Genomic DNA, 24,522 nt, shown 5'->3' on the forward strand with positions numbered 1-24,522 from the left:
AGTGAGTGAGCCTTGGGCAGGGAGTGAGTGAGTCTTGGGCAGGGAGGGAGTGAGTCTTGGGCAGGGAGTGAGTGAGTCTTGGGAAGGGAGTGAGTGAGTCTTATGCAGGGAGTGAGTGAGTCTTGAGCAGGGAATGAGTGAGCCTTGAGCAGGGAGGGAATGAGTCTTGGGCAGGGAATGAGTGAGCCTTGAGCAGGGAGGGAGTGAGTCTTGGGCAGGGAGTGAGTCTTATGCAGGGAGTGAGTGAGCCTTGGGCAGGGAGTGAGTGAGTCTTGGACAGGGAGTGAGTGAGTCTTGGGCAGGGAGTGAGTGAGTCTTGGACAGGTAGTGAGTGAGTCTTGGGCAGGGAGTGAGTGAGTCTTATGCAGGGAGTGAGTGAGTCTTGAGCAGGGAGTGAGTGAGTCTTGAGCAGGGAGTGAGTGAGTCTTGGACAGGGAGTGAGTGAGTCTTGGGCAGTGTGTGAGTGAGTCTTGGGCAGGGAGTGAGTGAGCCTTGAGCAGGGAGTGAGTGAGCCTTGGACAGGGAGTGAGTGAGTCTTGGGCAGGGAGTGAGTGAGTCTTGGGCAGTGTGTGAGTGAGTCTTATGCAGGGAGTGAGTGAGCCTTGGACAGGGAGTGAGTGAGTCTTGGGCAGGGAGTGAGTGAGTCTTGGACATGGAGTGAGTGAGTCTTGGGTAGGGAGTGAGTGAGTCTTGGGCAGTGTGTGAGTGAGTATTATGCAGGGAGTGAGTGAGCCTTGAGCAGGGAGGGAGTGAGTCTTATGCAGGGAGTGAGTGAGCCTTGAGCAGGGAGGGAGTGAGTCTTGGGCAGGGAGTGAGTGAGTCTTATGCAGGGAGTGAGTGAGTCTTGGACAGGGAGTGAGTGAGTCTTGGGCTGGGAGTGAGTGAGTCTTGGCCTGGGAGTGAGTGAGCCTTGGGCAGGGAGTGAGTGAGTCTAGAGCAGGGAATGAGTGAGCCTTGAGCAGGGAAGGATTGAGTCTTGGGCAGGGAGTGAGTGAGCCTTGAGCAGGGAGGGAGTGAGTCTTGGGCAGGGAGTGAGTGAGTCTTGGGCAGGGAGTGAGTGAGTCTTATGCAGGGAGTGAGTGAGCCTTGGGCAGGGAGTGAGTGAGCCTTGGACAGGGAGTGAGTGAGTCTTGGGTAGGGAGTGAGTGAGTCTTGGGCAGTGTGTGAGTGAGTCTTATGCAGGGAGTGAGTGAGCCTTGAGCAGGGAGGGAGTGAGTCTTGGGCTGGGAGTGAGTGAGTCTTGGGCTGGGACTGAGTGAGTCTTGGGCAGGAAGTGAGTGAGCCTTGAGCAGAGAGTGAGTCAGTCTTGGGCAGGGAGTGAGTGAGTCTTGGGCAGGGAGTGGGTGAGTCTTGGGCAGGGAGTGAATGAGTTTTAAACAGAGATAGAGTGGGTCTTGGAGAGGGATTGAGTAGGAGATTGGAGATTGGACAGGAATAAAACATTTATTGATTACTGACATTATTTATAATTAGATTTTATTGTTACAGGTATTTCACACACACCAGACACAAACAGCACTATGTAACACGTGACTGTGCTAAAGGAGGTAATGCTAATTGCAGTATTTATGCAGCTAAACATGACTGTGTGTTCTCTGGCCGCCTGCATCCGGGTGATTGTTTATCTCATTATCAAGCAGTGGGTATGTCTGCTGTCTACGTGGAGCCTGTCTCACTGTTATCAGGACAAATGGTTGCTTTTAAGTAGCTGAATATCCTTACATATGTGTGTATTTTGTGTGTTGTTTGTATATTTTGTGTGTTTGTGTAGGCCTACGTGATGAGGATATAGATCAGAAAATGTGGATTTGTGATAAAATTACTCATTGTTTCTGTTCTAGGACCAGTCATTTACAAACAAAAAGTTTTCTATACCAGCACACAAGGATGACAGCATAACATAACATGTGACTCACTGTCCACCCTATCAGCTCCACTGATCATGTATAATAATTACAGACTGTAGTTCTGTATCTGTTTCTCTGTATACTTTATTATTGTGCTCTTTTCACCCTGTTCTTTAATACTCACAACCCCACAGGAGAGAAAATCACCACAGAGCAGCTGTTATTATTATTTGGGTGGTGGGTCATTATTCTCAGCACTGCAGTGATTAGCACTGATTAGCATGGTGGTGGTGTATGAGGTGTTAGCGTGTGTTGTTCTGGTACAGTGAGTGGATCAGATACAGCAGTGCTGCTGGAGTTTTTAAACACTGTGTTTAATCTCTCACTCTCCTCCACTCTGTTACACACTCCTACCTACAGCTGCTCCACCCTGTAGATAAAGTAACGTCAGAGACAGAAGCTCTGAATCTGTTGCTGCACAGTTTACAGTGTTCATCAAACTCTAGTTCTCCATCAGTGCCTGCAGAACACTGCCCACTGACTGCGGTTGGTGGACTTTTTCAGTCACTGTGCAGTAACAGATTCAGAGCTTCTGTCTCTGACGTTACTTTATCTACAGGGTGGAGCAGCTGTAGGTAGGAGTGTGTACCAGAGTGGAGGACAGTGAGAGATTAAACACAGTGTTTAAAAACTCCAGCAGCACTGCAGTATCTGATCCACTCACTGTACCAGAACAACACACACTAACACCTCATACACCACCACCATGCTAATCAGTGCTAATCACTGCAGTGCTGAGAATAATGACCCACCACCCAAATAATAATAACAGCTGTTCTGTGGTGGTTTTCTCTCCTGTGGGGTTGTGAGTATTAAAGAACAGGGTGAAAAGAGCACAATAATAAAGTATACAGAGAAACAGACACAGTAAAAGTCATACAACTGCACATTATCCTATGTGATCAGCTTATAAGATGGACAGTGAATGTGAAAACATGGAGATGGTCATAATGTTATGTTTGATGTGAATAGCTGAAGGAGACGCTGGTTATTGCTCGAGCTGATGGGCTTCATTTGGCGTCCTTGTGCTTCTTCTGCTGGTACTTCCTGTACTGGTGCTGAATGGTGGCGGCTGCCTTGTCTGCAAATGCGGGGTTAACTAGGACAGGCTGTCCGTTACTAGAAGTAGAATCTGGAGGTGGAAAGTTAAGAGGTAGAAAGGAAATTAAATAAAACTAATGATGAAAAACAGTTCTTATTGTTCACATCTCAGATAGCATGCCCTTGTGTGGTTTGTATGGGTGGCCCAACTGTGGGCCATAACGTTTTCCTATGGGTTCCATGCTTGGCCTTACATATGGATATCAGCGATGGACCAGGATAAACATGGGTTACAGGGTTAAACATGGGCTCCATCTGAGTTTGAGGGGTGGAAATTAGAGGGGAACTCACCAGTCGGTATTATTGCGTTACTTTGCTATATCACAAGACCGTTATCTACGATACTTAACAGCATCTGTGTGACTGAAGAGGCAAAAATACTCCCACATAATCAAATACCAGGAATTATGGATTTTTATGGTGTCAGTTTCACAAAAATGAACAACCAATATTTTACCAAATATTTCTACCTAGTCATTTGATGATAGCGCCACCATGTGGAATAATGAAGCAGTAATTTTAGTAAGTCAGATGGGGGGGGGGGGCAAGTCTTAGGGAATTTAGAGCACCCAAGTTTTAATATAAATTTCCATATTAAACGCTATGTTTCGCAAATGTATCGCAAACAAAATCTATTGTAAGTATGTAAAGATATTGATAAATTGTCTCCCCTTGATAAATTGTACCCCTATTATGCTGTACACTGCACATCACACCCAGATGAGTTCTGTGTGAGAATAAGATGGGCTGTAATGATGGATACTAAGTCCCAGTATCAACCCATGTACAATCCCTCTCAGAACCCATGCCCACCTAAAACCCATGTTCCACCCATGTGACCCCACATTAGCATGTTGGTTGGGATGTTGTTTATCTTTGTCTATAAAAGTAAAATCCCCCACACTTACTTTTCCTGTATACACCCATACTGTTCCTCCTCTGGCCTTCATACTGCAACACACACACACACACACACAGGCAATATTAACATGGAAATGTTAAACTTAGCAAACAAAGAACATTATAAGAACTAAGGTTACAGGAAGTTTAACAAACTGAAAGAGATCAAAATATGAAAACAGAATGTAATTAAAAATTAAAACATTTTAAAAGTACTATTAAACAAAAACAGTTTAAAATAAGCAAATCAAAATGTTTATTTTTTTTTAAATAGAACAAGTAATGAATACTAGGAATACAACGATTAAGCTAAGTTAAACAGGTACAGGCTAACTGGAGGGGGATAAAATGAAAAGTTTAAGATTATTTACTAAAGCCATTTAACCATTGCCCCACACAGATGAAAGCACAAACCTCGTAACAGCCAGGTGAGCAGGACTGAGTGCTAAAATAAGGATTTTATAATAATGTGATGAGTAAAGTAAAGGTCCAGAAATATTTGGACAGTGACACAATCTTCATGGATTTGAAATGAAGGAACTGAGATGTAATTAAACTGTAGCCTTTTAGGTTTAATTCAAGGGGTTGAACAAAAATGTCTTTTGAAACGTTTAGGAACAGCAGACATTTTTCTACGAAGCCTTTTCATTTCAGGGGCTCAAAAGTAATTGGACAAATGAACTTTTCCACTAAAAAAATGTTTAAAGTTTCTGGAACTCATAGACATCACCAAGTTTTTTCTACTTTATGATGTTTTATCAGAATTTAACTGCAGTTGTCTTCAGTTGTTGCTGTTTTTTGCAGTGAAATGCTGCTCAACCACTGCAGAATATTCAATTCCTTTACCTTAAAAAATCCTGGGTTGATTTCACAGTATGTTTTTGGGTCATTATTTATTATTATTTATATAAAAAGAAAATGCCTACTTGAAAGACAAAGTGGAAGATGCAGAGAATAGAAACCGGTCATCCAACCTTCGCTTTATTGGTGTTCCAGAGAAAAGTGAAGGAAGAGATATGATTGTGTTCATGAACAAGATGATTCCATTGCTTCTGGGATGTGAAAACTTTTCCACTATGCCGGTTATTGAAAGGGCTCACCGCACTCCTATTTTTGGCTCCAATGCTCGATCTGCTCCTAGACCCATCTTGGTTAAGTTCTTGCATTTCCAGGACAAAGTAAAGATCCTACGTCTGGCAAGGGCAAAAGAGGTGCTAACCTACAGCGGCACCCGCATTCATATTTACCCTGATTTCAGTGCTGGTTTGGTCAAGAAACGTCGAGAGTTTGATGCTGTCAAGAAGATCCTCCGTGCTGCTGATATTAAATACTCTTTGCTGTACCCCTGTACACTGAGAGTCACAGTGGATGGAAAGCCAAAACTATTCCGTTGCCCTGAAGAAGCTGACCTTTTTGTCAAAACTTTACCGTCATCTCCTCTGATCTAGTGAGTAAATCATTAGGCAAATTGCTTGTCTTTTGATTTTGTTTGTCTGGACTAAAGTCTGTCACCTATGAATGGACATTGCATTGTTACCTGGCTTTGTTTAAGTGCATTTAAATGTTTAATATATTATTCATATGTTTGTTGATTTTTCTATCTATTTATTTATAATATGAATGAAAAGGCCCTTCTCTTTTTTCTTTTTATTTATGTGCAGACTAAACCTGCTGTTGCTCACTCTTTTTTTTTTTTTTCTTATTATTTTACTTCATAGGCATGTGTGTCTGTGTGCGTGTGCCTGTGTGTGTGTATTTGTGTGCGTGTGTCTGTTTGCGTGTGTCTGTGTGTGTGTGTCTGTGTGCTGCTCTTCTTTCCTCCATCATCTTCCTTTCAAACTCAACTTTATATTTTTTGCAATTTAAGTAGGTACAATTGAATTAGTTAAAGGATTGAAGGTTATTCATTTAAATATTAGGAGCCTTGTTTCAAAAATTGATCTTCTTAGAGCCTGGATAAACTTCTATAAACCAGATATTGTCACTATTTCTGAAACATGGTTGCATAGTAATATTTCTGATAATGATATAAAAATAGATCATTTTGTTTTATATAGAGCTGATAGGGCATCTAGAGGAGGTGGAGTTGCTACTTATGTTTCTTCAAGATTGATTTCTGTGCGTGTTGCTCCTAAAGTAGAGCCAGCGCACTTTGAATGTTTGTTTATTCATATTAATTTTCATGATAAGAAACACTTAATTATTGGTAATATCTATAGACCTCCTCATGCTCCAATTGACTCTACTAAGTGTATTTTGTCAACTATTAATTCTATTGAGAGGCACAGTGAAATGATCATTTTGGGAGACTTTAATAGAAACTGGCTGGACCGTTCATCTTCTAAAGATAGACATTTATTTGGTAGTGTAAATCTGACGCAGTTAATTAATCAACCCACTAGGGTGGTCAACCAGTCTTCTTCTTTAATTGACTGGATACTGGTGACTAACCCAGAAAGAATAATTAAATCTGGTGTTATGTCAGATTGTTTGAGTGATCATTCGATCATATTCTGTGTATGGAAAATTAAAACTCCACGCTCTCCTCCTAGGTATATTAGATTGAGACAGAATAAGAATATGAATGTTGATAATTTTATTCAAGATATAATTAATGTTAATTGGAATCGATTCCAGTTAATTCCTTTTGTAGATGAAGCATGGGATTTCTTTTACTCTGAAGTTGTTAACGTGATTGATAAACATGCTCCTTTGAAAACAATCAGAGTTAAAGGTAGACATCTACCATGGATTAGTTCACATCTTATTAGTCTTTTTAAACAAAGGGATAAAGCCTGGGCCAAATATCGCTTGTCTAAAGATTGTGCTGATTGGGAAACGTATAGATGTTTGAGGAATTTGTGTAAGACAAAAACAAGGAATGCCAAATCTAACTATTATAAAGAGAGCCTTTCTCAGGATTTTAATTATCCTAAGCAGTTTTGGAGACAGTTGAATCAGGTTTTAAATAAAACTGATAAAAGCTTCATAAACGAGATAAGATTTAATGATAAAACTATTTCTGATCCTTTACAAATTGCTCAGGCTTTTAATCAGTACTTTTCTTCTATTTGTGGTCCCCAATATCCAAAATCTTATTGTCTGGCAAATGTTTTAAAATCTGATACTCTAAATAGTTCATTTTCGTTTACTAATATTTTGCCCACTGATGTATTTCAAGCGATATCTGAGCTGAAAGTAGGTTGTTGTGCTGGTCCTGATGGATTGGAAACCAAGTTCATTAAAATAGTTGCTCACATAATAATGTATCCCCTTGCCGACTTATTTAACTTGTCCCTGTTATCATGTTCAGTTCCTCAAATCTGGAAATGCGCTAGAGTTACTCCTCTTTTTAAAAGCGGAGATCAATCTGACTTAAATAATTATCGGCCAATTTCTATTATTTGTGTTATAGCTAAAATTTTTGAGAAACTCATCTTTAATCAATTATCTGAGTATATTAATAAGTTTAATATTTTATCTTTATCTCAGTCTGGTTTTAGATCTAATTATTCCACTATTACAGCTCTCATAAAATTTTCTAACGATGTGTTCTCATCTTTTGATAAAAGTCAATATACAGGTGCAATCTTTATCGATCTATCTAAAGCCTTTGATATGGTTGATCATTATCTTCTTTTGGATAAGCTTTATTCTATTGGTCTAAGTCAAAATGCTTTACTATGGTTTAGTGCTTATCTTCATAATAGACGTCAGTGTGTGGTTTTTCATGGAAGTCAATCTGACTATTTAATAGTTGATAAAGGTGTTCCTCAAGGTTCCATTTTGGGACCCCTGCTTTTTTCTATTTTTATTAATGACTTGCCTCAGATTTGCTCACAATGTTCTGTTCACTTATATGCGGATGATACTGTTATTTATGTTTCTAATTCGGATTTGTTACAAATTCAGAATTCATTACAGTCTGAGTTTAATTTGGTCCAAAATTGGCTCTATGATAATAAACTTATATTGAATAAGAAGAAGTCTTGTTGCATGTTGTTTGGTATGCAGCATGGTTCTCCTAATTTAAGGGATCTACATATTTATTTTGATGATGGATCACCTCTTGAAAAAGTTGATTCATTTAAATATCTTGGTCTGTGGGTTGACTCTGAATTTTCCTTTAAACCCCATGTTGACTATATTATTAAAAAAACATATGGTTGTTTGAGTTCACTTTATCGAGCAATTAATTGTTTTACGTTTCATATTAGAAAAAGATTGGTTTCTCAATTAATTTTACCTATTATTGGTTATGCTGATATAGTTTATATGAACACCTCTGAAATTCACTTAAGACCTCTTAATGTTGTGTTTAACTCTTTGTGTAGGTTTGTTTTGAGATGTCCATATAGAACTCATCACTGTTTTATGTTCGAATCAATTAATTGGTTGCAACCTAAATCTAGAAGACAATATCACTGGGTACAGTTTATTTTTAAATGTATTTATTTGGATTGTCCACCCTACTTAAAACAGTTTTTTGTTCTATTTAAATCTTCTTATTCTCTTCGGCATATGCAATATCCTTTTTTCTTTGTTCCTAGAATCTCTAAAGAAGTAGGGCGAAGGTCTTTTAATTACAAAGCTCCTTCTGACTGGAATAATCTTCCTTTTTCTTTGAAAAAATTAACTTCACTTCACTGCTTCAGGAAATGTTTATTTTCTTATCTTAAAACTACGTGTTTATGTTTTTAATTTATTTATTTATATATATATTTTTCTGTTGTTTGTATTGGTATTAAAATAAAAGTACCGATTGATGTTATATTTGTTATATATGCAATGTTATATTTTTTTCATCTTAAAACAACTCTGTTTCTTAATTGTTTTCAGTTATCTGTATTGGAATATTATAAGTATCGAGTGATGTAATTTGATAAGTTGAGTTCAGGTGGAAAGTGAGCTGTATATGTATGTGCAATGTATGTTTAGTGTGTAAATGTTTTTTTTTTTTTTTTTTTTTTTCTTTTTTTTTGCTCGTTTGTTTTGTGTATGTATTTATAGGACACCCTTGAAAATGAGATGTCACATCTCAAGGGGCTATCCTTTCAATAAATTCAAATATATTATCTGCACTGTGAAGCTCCGTCCAATCAACGCTGCATTTGGTTGAATCTGAGCAGAAAGTAAATCCCTAGGAACAGAATGTTCTGTCCTCTGTCACATCTTCAATAAAAACTAGTGACCCAATGCCACTGGAAGCCATGCTACCACCACCATGTTTAACAGAGGCTATAATCAGCTTTGTGTCGAGCTGTTCCAAGCCTTCTTCTTATCATTCCAGCACAGGCTGATCTTAGTTTCATCTGTCCAAACTGTTGCTTCTTTATTTGTTTTGGGTCTACTCTGGGTCTAATCTGGCCTTTCTGTAAGGATTTGCGGCTGTATTTGCTCTTATTAAGTCTTATCTTGATGGTAGACTGAGTCACTGATAGACCTCCTTTCTGGGGAATGTTCTTCACTTGACTGGATGTTATAAAGGGTTTTTGTTCACATTGGAAAGGATTCTGTGATTATCATTCTGTTGTCTTCTGTGGACGTCCAGGGCTTTTTGAATTCCTAATTTCACCACTCTTGCTCTTTCTCCCAGAATATACCATATATACTGTTAATACGGTCACTCCTAACCTTTCCTCTGTCTTTCTGATGAATTTTGTCTGTTTCTTAGGTTAATGATGGTCTGTTTCACTTCCATTTATAACTCTTTTGACTGCATGTTGTGGGTTCACAGCAACAGCTTTCAAATAAAAAAACACACCTGGAATCATCTGAAGACCTTTTACCTGCCTAACTGAACATAAATTAATGAGGGAATAGCCTCTGCAGCCCATTAAATTAAACCTGAATGTATACACTTTCAAGTCAAGTCAAGTCAAGTAGTTTTATTGTCAATGCTGCATATGTACAGGACATACATAGAATTGAAATTACGTTACTCTCCTTCCCAATTTTACAGCAAGTACAGATAATGGATAATAAAGAAAAAGGGGAGACACTATGTGTACAATACAGCAGCAGGGACACAGACATACATGAGACAGAACAAGGTGCAGTAGTGGTGGGGGTGAAATAGATATATAAATAGAAATAAAAAGAAATAAAAATATAATCTAAATGAGTGGGAGACACTATATGTACAATACAACAAAAACACAATAGACATTTGTGAGACAGAAGATAATAGTGCAATATTAATGGTGATTAAGATCAAGTGACAATATAAATAGAACCCGTATAACAGTAGTGCAAATGTTGTATCTAGCTTAAGGCTGGTAAAGTTCTTAAAGTTCCCAGTTCTTGGGGAATTAAAGTGTGTATGACAGTGCAGCGTAACAGTAGTGCAGGTATTGGGTGTGTAGTGCAGGTCCTTTTACAAAAGTTACAGTACTGTGTGTGTTCTAGTGCAGAGTTTCAGTACTGTGTTGGTGGGAGGGTGTGGGGTCAGGATTGGGATGGGGGGTAGAGCAGGAAGAGAGTTCAGCATCCTCACAGCCTGATGGATTGGGCTGTCTCGCAGTCTGCTGGTCCTAGACCCGAGACTCCGCAGTCTTCTCCCTGATGGCAGCAGGTTGAAGAAGCTGTGTAGTGGGTGGGAGGGATCTCCTGCCAGACGGATGGCTTTCCGTGTGAGGCGGGAGCTGTACAAGTCCTGAAGGGAGGGGAGAGAGGTGCCAACGATCTTCTCGGCTGCTCTCACGATGCGCAGGAGGGTCCTGCGGCAGGATGCTGTGCAGGCCCCGTACCACACGGTGAAACAGCTGGTCAGGATGCTCTCGATGGCCCCTCTGTAGAAAGTGGTCATGATGGGGGTGGGGGCTCCAGCTCTTCTCAGCTTGCGTAGAAAGTAGAGACGCTGGTTTGCCTTCCTGGCCAGTGATGCTGAGTTGGTGCTCCAGGAGAGGTCCTCTGTGACGTCTATGTGTTTAAAAAGTCCAGAAAACACAGTCTTTGGGTCTGCGTGGTTGAAATCTCCAGCCAGAATGAGAAAAGCATCTGGGTGTGCTGTCTGCTGTTCACTGATGTACTGGTACAGTTCATTCAGTGCTTCACTCCTCACGCTTTTGTTGGAGGTCGGAGGGAGATAAACAGGGGCGATAAGCACGGCGGAGAAATCTCTCTGTAGATAGAACGGACGGCACTTGATAATCATCAGTTCCACTACTGGTGAGCAGTGTTTACAGACCACAACAACGTTACGACACCAAGCTTCGCTGATGTAAACACAGAGCCCGCCGCCGCAGCTCTTACCTCCAGCAGCTAGCTCTCGGTCCGCCCGATAGCATGTTAGCCTCTCCAGCTGAACGGCGTGGTCCGGGACGCTGTTGTTGAGCCAAGTTTCCGTGAAAATATAAACACAACAGTCTCTCACAGTCTTCTGAGTTGACTGAAGTAAGCGGATGTAGTCCAGTTTATTGTCCAACGATCTTACATTCGCCAGAAGCATGGTGGGGATAGCTGGCTTGTGTGGGCTAGCCGCTAGCCTCGCTCGGATACCTCCCCGCTTACCGCGCTTCTGCCGTCTCTCCCGCCGCCTGTGGCGCTTCCATTGTGGGCAAGCTGCAGCGGTGGGGGTCGGTGGGGGTGCGGGTGTCCGGAGCACGCCGCAGGCTCGCAGCTCTTCTCGGAGATCGCGGTTTAAATCCAAAAGTGAGTTTCTACCGGCTTCCAGCAGAAACTCACGGCTGTAGGTGCGTTTTAGGACGTGAATGCACGACAAAGACGTACAAAAACAGGACAAAAAACACGAAAGCGATGTATCCTCGGGAGAGCGAGAAGCCGCAGCATGTGCACGCGCCGCCATCTTGAGAATAAAAGATCTTTTAATTTAATTTAATTTAATCACTTTAATTACATCTCAGTTCGTTCATTTCAAATCCAGTGTGATGACGTGCAAAACCCAAATCATGAAGATTGTGTTACTGTCCAAATATTTCTGGACCTAACTGTATATGGGTCATTCCTCCAAATGGGTGCCATTTGCTTGTTGTAACTCTTCCAAATTAACCTTTTGTGTGTGTGTGTGTGTGTGTGTGTGTGTGTGTGTGTGTGTGTGTGTGTGTGTGTGTAATGGAGAATGGAGGTAGTGCAGTTGAACACAATAGACAGTGAACACTAGTTGGTGTGCATAAAGTGAGGATAACTGATGTCTGCCATACAGAAAGTGCAAATACACAGTTATATAATAATTTAAATTTAGCAGTGCAAAAGATACGTAAACAGTGGATGAATGAACTACTAGTGCAAAATAGGGTAGAACTATAAAAATAGTGTTATAGGCTTCAGCAAGACCGAGAGTGTGTCCATAGATGGGGGTGTGTCCATGGTGTGGCCATAATTGCCGGAATGAAAAAGTATCACAGAGTCTTTAGTTTGCTGTGCTGACAGGAGGGACAAAAGACTTTCGGAGTCTGTCTGTGGAGCAGGACTGGGACAGCAGTCTGCCGCTGAATGAGCTCCTCTGCCTGGTGATGGTGCTGTGCAGAGGGTGGTGAACATTGTCCATGATGTTCAGCAGCTTGCTGAGGGCTCTCCTCTCTGCCAGTGGTGTTAAGGACTCCAGCTCTAATCCCAGCACAGAACCAGCTCTCATCACCAGCCTGTCCAGTCGTCCAGCGTCCCTCTTGCTGATGCTGCCTCCCCAACACACTACAGCGTAAAAGAGGATGCTGGCTACCACACACTGGTAGAACATCAGCAGGAGTTCCTGGCAGATGTTGAAAGACCCGAGCCTTCTGAGGAAGTACAGTCTGCTCTGTGCCTTCCTGTAGAGGGAGTCAGTGTTCACTGACCAGTCCAGCCTATTGTCCAGGTGCACACCAAGGTATCTGTAGGATTTGACCACCTCGACATCGACCCCCTCAATGGAGATTGGCTGCTGAGCAGAGGGCCTGGACCTCCTGAAGTCTATGCACATCTCCTTGGTTTTGGAGATGTTCAGCTGCAGATAGTTCGTCTTGAACCAACCCACAAATTTCTCAACCAGGGTCCTGTATCCCCTCTCATCACCATTACGCACACACCCCACGATTGCAGTGTCGTCAGAGAACTTCTGCAGTAAGGTAGACTCTGAGTGCTATTTGAAGTCTGATGTGTACAGTGTGAACAGGACTGGAGAGAGAACAGTCCCCTCTGGTGCTCCTGTGCTGCTGATCACTGTATCAGAGGAGCAGTCCCTGATCCTGACATGTTGTGGTCTTCCAGTAAGGTAGTCAGTGATCCAGGTGACCAGGTGCATGTCCACCTCTCTCTTCATCAGCTTGTCTCTCAGCAGTAGGGGCTGGTGTTGAAGGTGTTGAAGAAGTCGAAGAACATGACCCTCACAGCACCACCCCCTTGTCCAGATGAGAGTGAGCTCTGTGCAGAAGATAGAGGATGGCATCTTCCACTCCCACCTTTTCCCTGTACGCAAACTGCAGTGGGTCCTCAGCATGGTGGACCTGAGGTCTGAGGTGGTCCAGCAGCAGTCACTCCATGGTCTTCATCGCGTGAGATGTCAAAGCCACCGGCCTGTAGTCATTCAGCTCTTTCAAGTGTGCCTTTTTGGGAACTGGAATGAGGCAGGTTGTCTTCCACATAGCAGGAATCCTCCCTAGACGCAGACTCAGGTTAAACACATGTTGGAGGGGCTCATCCAGTTGAACAGCACATGCCTTGAGCATTCTGGGGCACACTCTGTCCGAGCCAGCTGCTTTCCTGGGGTGAAGTCTCCTCAGCTTGGTCTCCTGACTTGGTCTGCAGTAAAGGTTGGTGGACTGGAGGAGCTGATTTGATGACGAAGAAGATGGTGGGGGTGAGGGTGATGGTAGTGATGATGAAAATGATGGAGAAGAGGGTGGTGGTGGTGAAGATGAAGATGGTGGAGTTGGAGTTGAAGGTGACGGAGATGGTGATGATGGTGGAGATGATGGTAATGATGGTGAAGCTGCAGGAGGGGGCAGCAGGACAGTCAAACCTGTTGTAAAAATTGTTAAACTGGTTTGCTCTGTCCACACCCCCATCTATTGTGTTGCCGTTGTTGTTCTTGCACCCAGTGATTATTTCCATCGCACCCCAGACTTCCTTCATGTTATCTTGCAGCTTTCTTTCCATCTTTTTCCTGTAAGACTCCTTGGCCTCTTTAAGACGTACCTTGAGTTCCCCCTGTACACGCTTCAGCTCTACCAAGTTTCCATCTTTGAACGCCCTCTTCTTTTGGTTGAGGAGGTCCTTGACGGTACTGGTAATCCAGGGTTTGTTGTTTGAAAAGCAGCGTGCATTCTTTGTGGGAACAGCAACATCAATACAGAAATTCAAGTAGTCTGTAACACAGTGAGTCACCCCCTCAATGTCCTCTCCATGGGGTGCAGCAGCACGCACCAGTCAGTGGTGTCATAGCAGTCCCTGAGGGCTTCTTCTGCTTCAGGAGTTCAGACTCTGAATGAGCGTGTGGTAGTAACTGCCTCAGTACCAGTGGTGTGTGATGAGGCTGTAGGAAGGCCAGGTTGTGATCTGATCTCCCCAGCGGTGGTAGTGGAATAGCCCTGTATGCATCCCTCACATTAGCATACAGCATGACTATGGTCCTGTTTTCCTGGTGGGACAGTCCACAAACTGGAAAAAGGCAGGCAGGGTAGAGTCCAGTGAAACTGCGACGGTGGAGTGGATGACGTCACATGCCGCCTGCATGTCTGCTCTCGGCTGAATGTAAACACACACGAGGATCGCGTGAGAGAGCTCCCGCGGCATGTAATAAGGTCGGAGACTCACCGCTAACAGTTCAATATCCCGACAGCAGATCACCTCCTTCACATTCACATGTCCAGGGTTGCACCATCTGGTGTTAATGAAAAGCGCAATCCACCCACCTTTCCGCTTCCCGCATAGCGCTGGGTCCCTGTCCGCTCTCACTGTGGAGAAGCCGGGTAGCTCCACTTTAGCATCCGGAGCGTCAGGGGTGAGCAAGGTCTCGGTGAAACACAGCACACTACACTCCCTGTAGAGCTTCTGATTCTTCACCAGACAGGCTAGCTCGTCGGTTTTGTTGGTCAGTGAGTTGACATTCCCCATAACCACAGACGGAACTGAGGGTTTGTACCTCCACCGCTTCGCCGTCTTCTTAGCCTTTAGCTTAGCCTTTAGCTTAGCTCCGGCCCTGCAGCCTCGGTACCTACTCCTCAGTTCCCCCGGTATCGTGTGGACAATGCCCCCACGTCCCGCGGGTCGAAGGGCCGGCAGTTCTTCATGGGAATAAACACGATATTCCTCGCTGCCCCGCATATTTACACTAAAAATATCCTTAAGACATAAATAAGATGCACACTAGATGTGTGTAGTAGCACAGAGAGGATAAATAAACGTGAAAAAACTTGAATAAACACACAAAGGAGACAGAGCTACTGGAACAGACAGCCACCCGTGTCGGCGCCGGAAGTAATGAATTAGCAAAAACATGAAAAATTGTTGTGGCTATGCTAATAGCATGAGGATACTGAGCACATTCTAGTGATTTTCCCAAAATTTGTATTTTAAAAATAAACAAATACGATCTAAGAATTAATTTAGGTAACAGGACAGAGTTTTGAGATTGAGCTCCTCAGTCAGAGTTACAATAAGAGCAAATACACAGAAAAAACAATGAGAGAACTTAATTTTGGTCTTCTTACGGTCCTCAGAAGAACCAGCTGATGTCACTTCCTGCTGTAGATGTGACTTGTAGAATGTTTCAGATGGGGTAATGTGTTACGGTAACAGGACTAAGTGAAATCCCAGCAATACAACTAAAATGTGTATCTTAACTTAAATATTATAAATTATTATGAAACATATTTAGGTTTTTAAAGCATATATGGGATTTGGAGTCACACAACAATGCAAAACAATCTCTGAAGGATTTTAATAATTATATTTCAAGGTAACGTTTATAGTTAGAGAGTGGGGACAGGTAAACAAAAGTTTTTATTAATGTATTAATTACATATCTTACTTTTGCTATTAGGCCAGTGCACAAAACACTTATTATCAAACATGCTTAATAATAAAATGTATTTTAAAGTTATTTTGTGTGCACGTTTATACATGTAATTTCAGTGGAATGGCCCATGTATATTAACTGCATGCTGTACATTATGAATCCCCACAGCATGATGCTGCCACCACCATGTTTTACAGTGGAGATGGTGTGTTCCGAGTGATGAACAGTGTTACTTTTCTACGACACATAGCACACTTTTTTTTCTGACCACAGCTCTTTATTTTACATGACTTGTGGCCAAACTGCAAACTGAACTTTTTATGACTTTCTTTCAACAAGGATTTTCTTCTTGCCACTTTTCCATACAGGCCAGATTTGTGGCGTGCATGACTTATAGATCGTTTTCACAGGATAGTTGTCCTGTGTATTTCTGCAGCTCCCCCAGAGTGACTTTGTGTCTCTTGGCTGCTTCTCTGACCAGTGCTCTAATTACTTGATCTTTCTGTTAGTTTGGCTGGACGGCCATGTCTTGTTAGGTTGTTAGTTGTAGAATACTTTTCCCATTTTTAGATGATGGATTAAACAGTACTGTTTGGGAAGCTCAAAGCTTGGGATATGTTTTTATAACCTAACCCCACTTTAAACTTCTCAACAGCTGTATCTCTGACCTGTCTGGTGAGTTCCTTGGTCTTTATGATTCTGTTTGTCCACTGAGGCCTTCACAGAAGAGCTGTATTTATACTAAGATTACTACTATTTATACTATACTACTATGTGTTACTTTCTGATGGTCTATCACTTAGAATCTCAATAAAATACATTTAAGTTTGTGGTTGTAAGGTGACAAAATGTAAAACAAAATATTCAAGGGGTATAAATACTTCTTTCTTGTCTGAATTTTATTTTATTTTGTAATGTATACACCACAATTTATTTATTTATTTGGTTGAAAGAAAACAACACAGAAAAAAATCCTCTGTTCTGTGTGTCCAGTCGCTCTATCATTCTCGTCTGAACATTTATAATTGGAATTTCAGTCAGACAGTTCGGAGTGTGTGAACAGAATGTTAGCGAACATGCCTGCACTTGTCTGTAGTCTATAAACAAACTAAACTTTGCATTTGATCATTTTTTCAGTTTAAAAACTTGATTTATAAATTTGATTGTATTGTAGCCACAAACACAGGACACCCCTGCCCCGGTTATACTGTGGCAATGCGGTAGTGACAAAAAAAGTGGATACCTCCCAACCGTAGCTGCTAAATGTTCTTATCATTTGTTTTTAGCTGGAAAGTAGTTTGTGTTCTTGTGTGTTTAAAGAGCAGACAGTGTCTGTACTGAACAGCAGTGAAGGACTGCCCGACATCACACCCATTTCTCTTGTCATATTTAACTGGGACAGAATGTTCTGCATGATGTTGGTGAATGATGTCAGAAATCTGTACAATGCTCTAAACCAGCAGTGCTACAGTGCTCACATGCACGCGTGTGTGGGTCTACGTGACTCGGCTACTGATCTGAAAGTGTTCTGGTCTAAGGAATGCGGTTCAGAATGCTCTGCAGGGGCGAACGACCGGAATGGTCAGAAATTCTTAAAATACCACTGACATTTACATCAGCCCTGTCTGTTCAGATTCAGATCTGTCCTGACTCTCGATGTTATCACAGCTCTGTGTTTAAAAACTCTTTAACCCTTTAGCCCTGAGACGTGCAAGCCTTCAAATACTACTTCATTATTTATTGTAATTAAGCCATTACAAAAAATAACCAAAAATCATTTATCCTTTACTATAGACAAGCTTTTAAACCCGCTATGGAGGTAATTATATTTTGGTGGAGAAAAAACTTTTCACACAATTTTATATATATATTACAACAATAAAGAAAATAACGTATGTATGTATAATTGTTAATGCATGATTGTAATTTGTTGGATCATCTGGTTGATTATGACTGAACGTCCATCCCGAAAGTTTATTATAGCATTTTTTAAATTTTTGCTCTTATATGAGCCGCATTAAGAAAATCTGTGATGTGATTCAGTGAGTAGAATAGAAGGAGTTGTGAGGAGTTTGTGGAATGCTAATATAGATTTTAAAGTTTCCCAAAAAAAAAGTTTTTGAATACGTACAAAAAAGAAATGCTGTGTAGAAGTAATTTCATTAATGTTCTACCGACCTAAATGAAAAAAGGTTGCGACAGACTAGTATTTACAATAAAATTAACTAATAAGTTTAAATACCTTTGCTCAATTACTGAAAATTGTTGTAATTTAACAAGACAATGCTAAACCACATGCTAAAAACACATTACAAAGGCGAGGGTACAGGTACTGGTCTGTCTGCAGTCCTGAACTGTCCCTAGTATAGAGAATGTTGAAAAATTCTAAAATAAAATATACAACAACCAACTTGTACTGTTACACACCTTAATAGGTGTTTGCAGGAAGAATGGAACAAAATAACACCTAAAACCATGACTTGGTATCATCAGCGACAAAACGTCTTTTAAATGATGAGAGAATAACAGAATTATAAAGTTGTAATTGTTACCCTCATAACATTGTTTGTAATGTGTACCAGGTCTGAAATGCCGAAATAGATGTATAATAATTAATGAAATTAAACTCTCAAACTTTCATCAGTTTCTGATTTAAAGTCTGTAAAAATCACATTTATATCTTAGAGAATTCCTTTTTCATTAAGTAATAAATCCCTCCTCAGTAGATTACAAATACTGAACACTGAGTTTAATCTAGGAGGAGTGTGTGTGCATTTGTGTGCGTGTATGAGTGTGTGTGTGTGTGTGTTAGAGATTAGGTATAGGTTTGGGGGTGGAACAGACTGGGGGCAGGGTGGTTAGGGGGTGGAACAGACTGGGGGCAGGGTGGTTAGGGGGTGGAACAGACTGGGGGCAGGGTGGTTAGGGGGTGGAACAGACTGGGGGCAGGGTGGTTAGGGGGTGGGACAGACTGGGGGCAGGGTGGTTCGGGGGTGGGACAGACTGGGGGCAGGGTGGTTAGGGGGTGGGACAGACTGGGGGCAGGGTGGTTAGGGGGTGGGACAGACTGGGGGCAGGGTGGTTAGGGGGTGGGACAGACTGGGGGCAGGGTGGTTCGGGGGTGGGACAGACTGGGGGCAGGGTGGTTAGGGGGTGGGACAGACTGGGGGCAGCGTGGTTAGGGGGTGGGACAGACTGGGGGCAGCGTGGTTCGGGGGTGGGACAGACTGGGGGCAGCGTGGTTCGGTGGTGGGACAGACTGGGGGCAGGGTGGTTAGGGGGTGGGACAGACTGGGGGCAGGGTGGTTCGGGGGTGGGACAGACTGGGGGCAGGGTGGTTAGGGGGTGGGACAGACTGGGGGCAGGGTGGTTAGGGGGTGGGACAGACTGGGGGCAGGGTGGTTAGGGGGTGGGACAGACTGGGGGCAGGGTGGTTCGGGGGTGGGACAGACTGGGGGCAGGGTGGTTAGGGGGTGGGACAGACTGGGGGCAGCATGGTTCGGTGGTGGGACAGACTGGGGGCAGCGTGGTTAGGGGTTGGGACAGACTGGGGGCAGGGTGGTTCGGGGGTGGGACAGACTGGGGGCAGGGTGGTTAGGGGGTGGGACAGACTGCGGGCAGGGTGGTTAGGGGGTGGGACAGACTGGGGGCAGCATGGTTCGGTGGTGGGACAGACTGGGGGCAGTGTGGTTAGGGGGTGGGACAGACTAGGGGCAGGGTGGTTCGGGGGTGGGACAGACTGGGGGCAGGGTGGTTAGGGGGTGGGACAGACTGCGGGCAGGGTGGTTAGGGGGTGGGACAGACTGGGGGCAGCATGGTTCGGTGGTGGGACAGACTGGGGGCAGTGTGGTTAGGGGTTGGGACAAGTAGTTGGCTCTGACCTCGTCTGCTTTGCTTCCTCTACGACTGTGGGACACATAATGAACCTGCCAGGGTAGCGGCTGAGACACCATGTAGGGCAGAGCATCCGGCTGTCGAACCAACCTGACCCCCAACTGAAAGACATTAAAATATTCAGATATGCCTGTGTGTCTGTGTGTGTGTCTGTGTGTGTGTGTGTATTAGGGCTGCACCATATTGAAAAAAATTTACATTGCATTGTTTTTATTTTCGGCGATAATATCGCAATATTAAACAATGCACCGTTAGTTGCTCGCCGGACCGCCGTGCGCCGCGGGGAGGTTGCAGTGAAGTAGCCGCGCTTTACGCTGCATTTACACTGCTCCGTCGCGACAACGCACACGATCCCATTCATTTTCAATGGGAAGCGCCGCCTCCCTCAGACGCAGTCGCGCAATGCATCATGGGTCCAATGCGTTGAACTTTATGCAAATGAATCCGTCCAACGCAATGCGTCTATCCAATCAGAGAGCAGGTGTTCGCCTGATACGTGTCTGCAGCGCAGTGTCTGAAAACATTTAGTTCCGCTTTCAAGCGTCCAGAGAAGCCTGGAAGAGAAATTTCAGGCTTTCCTGCCTCATATATTAAACCCTGCTGATTTACAGGGACTCTGATCACAGTAATACAGCGAGGAGAGAGGCTGCAGAGATTGTTGGGGTCTCTAGTGGGTTTTTAAAATATTAATATATCATTTAATTGGATAAGTTTGCTTTTGTTAGCCTATATTCTGCTCACTAGACAGTGTAATAAAGCTCAATCGAACATTTATTAATACACATTTATATTTTTTTAATTTATAGAAAATAATAATAGCTTGTATAAAAGCATTTAAATTCATTTGAACAATTTAATTGGACGACGCGCGGCTACTTCACTGCGATCTCCCCGCAGCGCACGCCGACCCGGCGAGCGACTAAGGCTGAATTTACACTGCTCCGACAGGACAACGCACAGCGACGGATCCCATTCATTTTCAATGGGAAGCGCCGCCTCCGTCAGACGCAGTCGCGCGGTGCATCATGGGTCCGATGCGTCGAGAGCGGGGGATGCGATGCGATGAAAAGTTGAGCTCGGCTTTATGCAAATGAATCTGTCCAACGCGATGCGTCTATCCAATCGAGAGCTGGTGTTGGCCTGTAACGCGTCCTCAGCGCAGCGCGTGAAAACATTTTAGTTCCGCTTTCAAGCGTCCAGAGAAGCCTGGAAGAGAAGTTTCAGGCTTCCCTGTTCTTTATAAAATCCCTGCTGATTCACAGGGACTCTGTCAGTGAGGAGAAAGGCTGCAGAGATTGTTGGAATCTCTGGTGGGTTTTTAAAATATTAATATGTAATTTAATTGGAAAAGTTTGCTTTTGTCAGCTTATATACTGCTCACTAGACAGTGTAATAAAGCTCATTCAAACATTTATATCTATAAAGACACATTTATATTTATTTATTATTGGAAATAATAATAGCTTATATAAAAGCATTTCCCATTTATTAAAACGATTTAATTGGACGACGCCTTTGTCATGCCCACATGCGACCAGTTGGAGGGGGATAGTGCGACCATGTGCGTTGTCGCGACGGATCAGTGTAAATTCACCGTAATGCACGGCTACTTCACTGCGAACTCTCTGCGGCGCATGCCGGTCCGGAACGTGACGGCTGAAATTCGACTCCTCCGCTTAACGCAGAATTTCGCACAACACCTCCCGCTGTAAAACTGCTCGAGTGGAAACAGCGTTTATAACAAACACTAAACAAATGCCATTCTATCTGTAATTTTAGTTTGATTTAGTTAGTTTTATAAACACACAGTACAGTTCCAGTTAGTTACCGTCTTTGTGTGTGTGTGTGTGTTTGTTTGTCCAGAGACTCTTTTATGTGTGAGCAAACTCTGCTTAGCGAGCGGCCATCTTGTCCTTGTCCATCTCTCTGTGGAATAAACAGTCTGGATGTTCGTGCCCATACCCTTCTTACACTAACTGATCTGGCAGATCATTAAATTCTCAGTTAAAATGTTTATATTAGCTAAGGGTCAGTTTTTAATGTGTTCATCAGTAAATTCATCACAGTAAATACAGTGTGACTCCTCACGCTAAGAGATTATCAGAAGAATAAAACATCTTTGATATTCATTAACCCTTTGATGCACACTGTTTTTCTTATTTCTTACCTTACAAATATGCTTAAAATTGTAGCTCACAGGAAGTGATGTAAGAACTGTAGTTTTTCTGCTAAAACAGTGGACATTTCCTATAAATTATTTAATACTATTATGATATTTTTGAGCATATAAACCAGCCTGTATGATATAGTAGCACCCTTCACCGTGCAGCTAAATAATCACAGCCATAACCCAAAACCCTAATAAAAGATTTACTTTAATGTTTTGTAATTACTGAATCAGTAATTCATTGTGGCTGAAAGGATGAAGATCATGTCTACAAAGGACTGCTATTATGTTATGGATTTCACTTTATATAGTTTATGTCAAATATTTATTTTCCATATTTATTTTTTAAATAGCAGTGTGACATTAGCATTTTTAAAATTCATATTGTGATATTAGCTTCTATTGAAACCTTTTTTGAGTTTATGTGCATGCACTAAATATTCTATATTATAATATATTAATGCTTAACATATATATTACCCCTATTGTAATACTAGATAGCTTTAAAGGTAAGACAGTTGTAATATATCAGCTAACAGAAAACGTTATAACAATGTTTAGAAATGTTTTTTAAAAGGTTCTAGCAAGGTTTGCCCCCAATTTAAAGAAATAATGTTCCAGCAACATTCTGAAAACGTGTGACGTAATAATGGCTTGCATCGCAACATTATTAAAACGTTTCTTACAAAACATTCCCAGCTTCACTTGATAACAATAAAAACAAAACTAACAATTAAAACATGTGATCTTGCAGCAACGTTACAACAATGTTTCAACCGTTAAATAAAAACATTCTAAGAACATTAAGAAAACTTGACAGATTATATGTTCTAAGAATGTAAACTTAAATGTTCAGAAAACGTCCTACTAACCAAAAAACGGGCAACTGGGAAATGATCAGATCTTACCTGTTCAGCTAGTCTCATCATCATGTAGAGTGCTGTTAACATCGAAACCAACATCTCTAAACCTGTGTCTGAATCCACCAAACAGAGTGGGAGAAATTCTGTTACGCTTCTCACTAATACTGCATTTAATACTGCATTTCTCTGTCAACTTCTCCACTCTTCACTCTCTCTTCACACGTATGAATGCCAGCTCACTTCTCTCACACAGAGCTCCACTAAGTCAATTAGAAGAGCTTTGCTGTACAGAAATAGGAAGCATGTAATCTTTTCCCCCACACATTTATCCCTCCGAGTAATGTTTTAACCTTCTGAGTGCTGAGTGTTGGACTCTCAGTTTCTCAGTTTATTCAGTTTGTTAATTCAGTTATGAATCAGATTTCTGTGTCTCACAGGTAATTTAGATTGTTTGAGGTTATTTAGTTTAAGTTAAGTTTATTTAGTTTACTGTTTAATAAGATACAGATAAGATGCAGTTACATCAGATGTTCATGTACACACAACAAACATGTATAGGTTACACTGTACTGAAAAGAAAATTTACTGAATGCAGGTTTTACCTGTATTGTATTTTTTGCACTTTAAGGCATTATTATTTATTTCTGGTCTATTTTCATACCCAAGGCGCACCGGATTATAAGATGCATTATGCAACACTAGTAAGGAACAGGGGTGTTGGCATGTTTCCCTTCTAATTCAGCAGGTGTAAAGCTAAGCTAAGTAAACAAAACTGTAACATTTTTGTCAAACGATCTCTGGATGTTAATCTACACAGATTTCTCTCCTGAAAACTGTTTATTTGAGTAAAGTGCTTCTGTTTATTTATAGTAAACTTTGATTTCCAGATTTTGCCTAGCCACGTTTAGCAGCTAATGCAGCCCGACAGTGCTACACTGACAAACCCTGTGTTCCAGTAAGCCAGGGCAATATTAGCTCAATGGCAAAAGAGCTAGTGTGGTTAGCGGATAATGCTTATACTGCTGCAGTAGTGCTAGCCAGGGTTAGCAGCAGGCTACAGCCTAATAATACTCACCTCTGAATGACGAAAGAGCTAGTGGTTAACATGATTAGTGGCTAATTCTAATACTGCTCCAGTCATGAGTCTCGGTGCTGGAGAATCAAACTGAAACTCCTTTATAACGCCTTCCTCACAACCTGACTGGTAAAATTAACACATACGCACCAGATTATAAGACGCACTGATGATGTTTGGAAATATTAAAGGATTTTAAATATGGTACATATTGATCCCATATGTGTGTGTGTGTGTAATTGGGTATTAATTCCTTTATTATCCAATATAATGGTTTCTTTCATATCTAGTTTGTTCCAGCCCCCTCATGGTTGAGATGCGCACTGACTAGATGTTTTTAGTCTTCTGTACTAACACTCTGTGTCTCCCAATAGCATTATTAGCTATAACCATGGCACTGATGGCCTTCTCCTGCTGAGGCGTGTGCAAGCCTGTGTGGAAAACATGCAATAATGCAAAATGTAAGACTGAGTTGAGTAAGATCTATACTTTAATATGTAGTGTTTCAGTGTTACAGTATAAGTACACGGTATAACAATTACACAGCAAACTCCACATCATTAGTAATAGTCATGATGATTTATCTGATATCTAACTGTCAATTCAGGAAATATTTTCCAGAAAAGTCTAATAGAACTGTATAAAATCTGCTTGACAGG

The 24,522-nt window shown here is 42.0% G+C and overlaps 1 protein-coding gene across 1 annotated transcript; it reads right to left on the minus strand.

Annotated features, from left to right (window-relative positions):
* Positions 1 to 2,566: 2,566 nt before the first annotated feature.
* Positions 2,567 to 23,051, minus strand: LOC125782664 (uncharacterized). Its single transcript, XM_049467427.1, has 4 exons — positions 22,834 to 23,051; positions 19,746 to 19,859; positions 3,917 to 3,959; positions 2,567 to 3,039 (listed from the first exon to the last, which is right to left on the minus strand). Exons 1-4 carry the CDS (start codon positions 22,885 to 22,887, stop codon positions 2,918 to 2,920), a joined length of 333 nt encoding a protein of 110 aa, XP_049323384.1. The 5' UTR covers positions 22,888 to 23,051; the 3' UTR covers positions 2,567 to 2,917.
* Positions 23,052 to 24,522: the final 1,471 nt, after the last annotated feature.

Source organism: Astyanax mexicanus, chromosome 18 (genome assembly GCF_023375975.1).
Source record: "Astyanax mexicanus isolate ESR-SI-001 chromosome 18, AstMex3_surface, whole genome shotgun sequence".
Taxonomy (NCBI): domain Eukaryota; kingdom Metazoa; phylum Chordata; class Actinopteri; order Characiformes; family Acestrorhamphidae; genus Astyanax; species Astyanax mexicanus.

Excerpts from the sequence above, each read along its gene's own strand:
- LOC125782664 (XM_049467427.1), bottom strand. The coding sequence starts at position 22,887 with ATGTTGGTTTCGATGTTAACAGCACTCTACATGATGATGAGACTAGCT. Across the intron at positions 3,960-19,745 it reads GAGGAAGCAAAGCAGACGAG|TATGAAGGCCAGAGGAGGAA; the intron begins GTCAGAGCCAAC and ends TGTGTGTTGCAG. Across the intron at positions 3,040-3,916 it reads TATGGGTGTATACAGGAAAA|ATTCTACTTCTAGTAACGGA; the intron begins GTAAGTGTGGGG and ends TTCCACCTCCAG.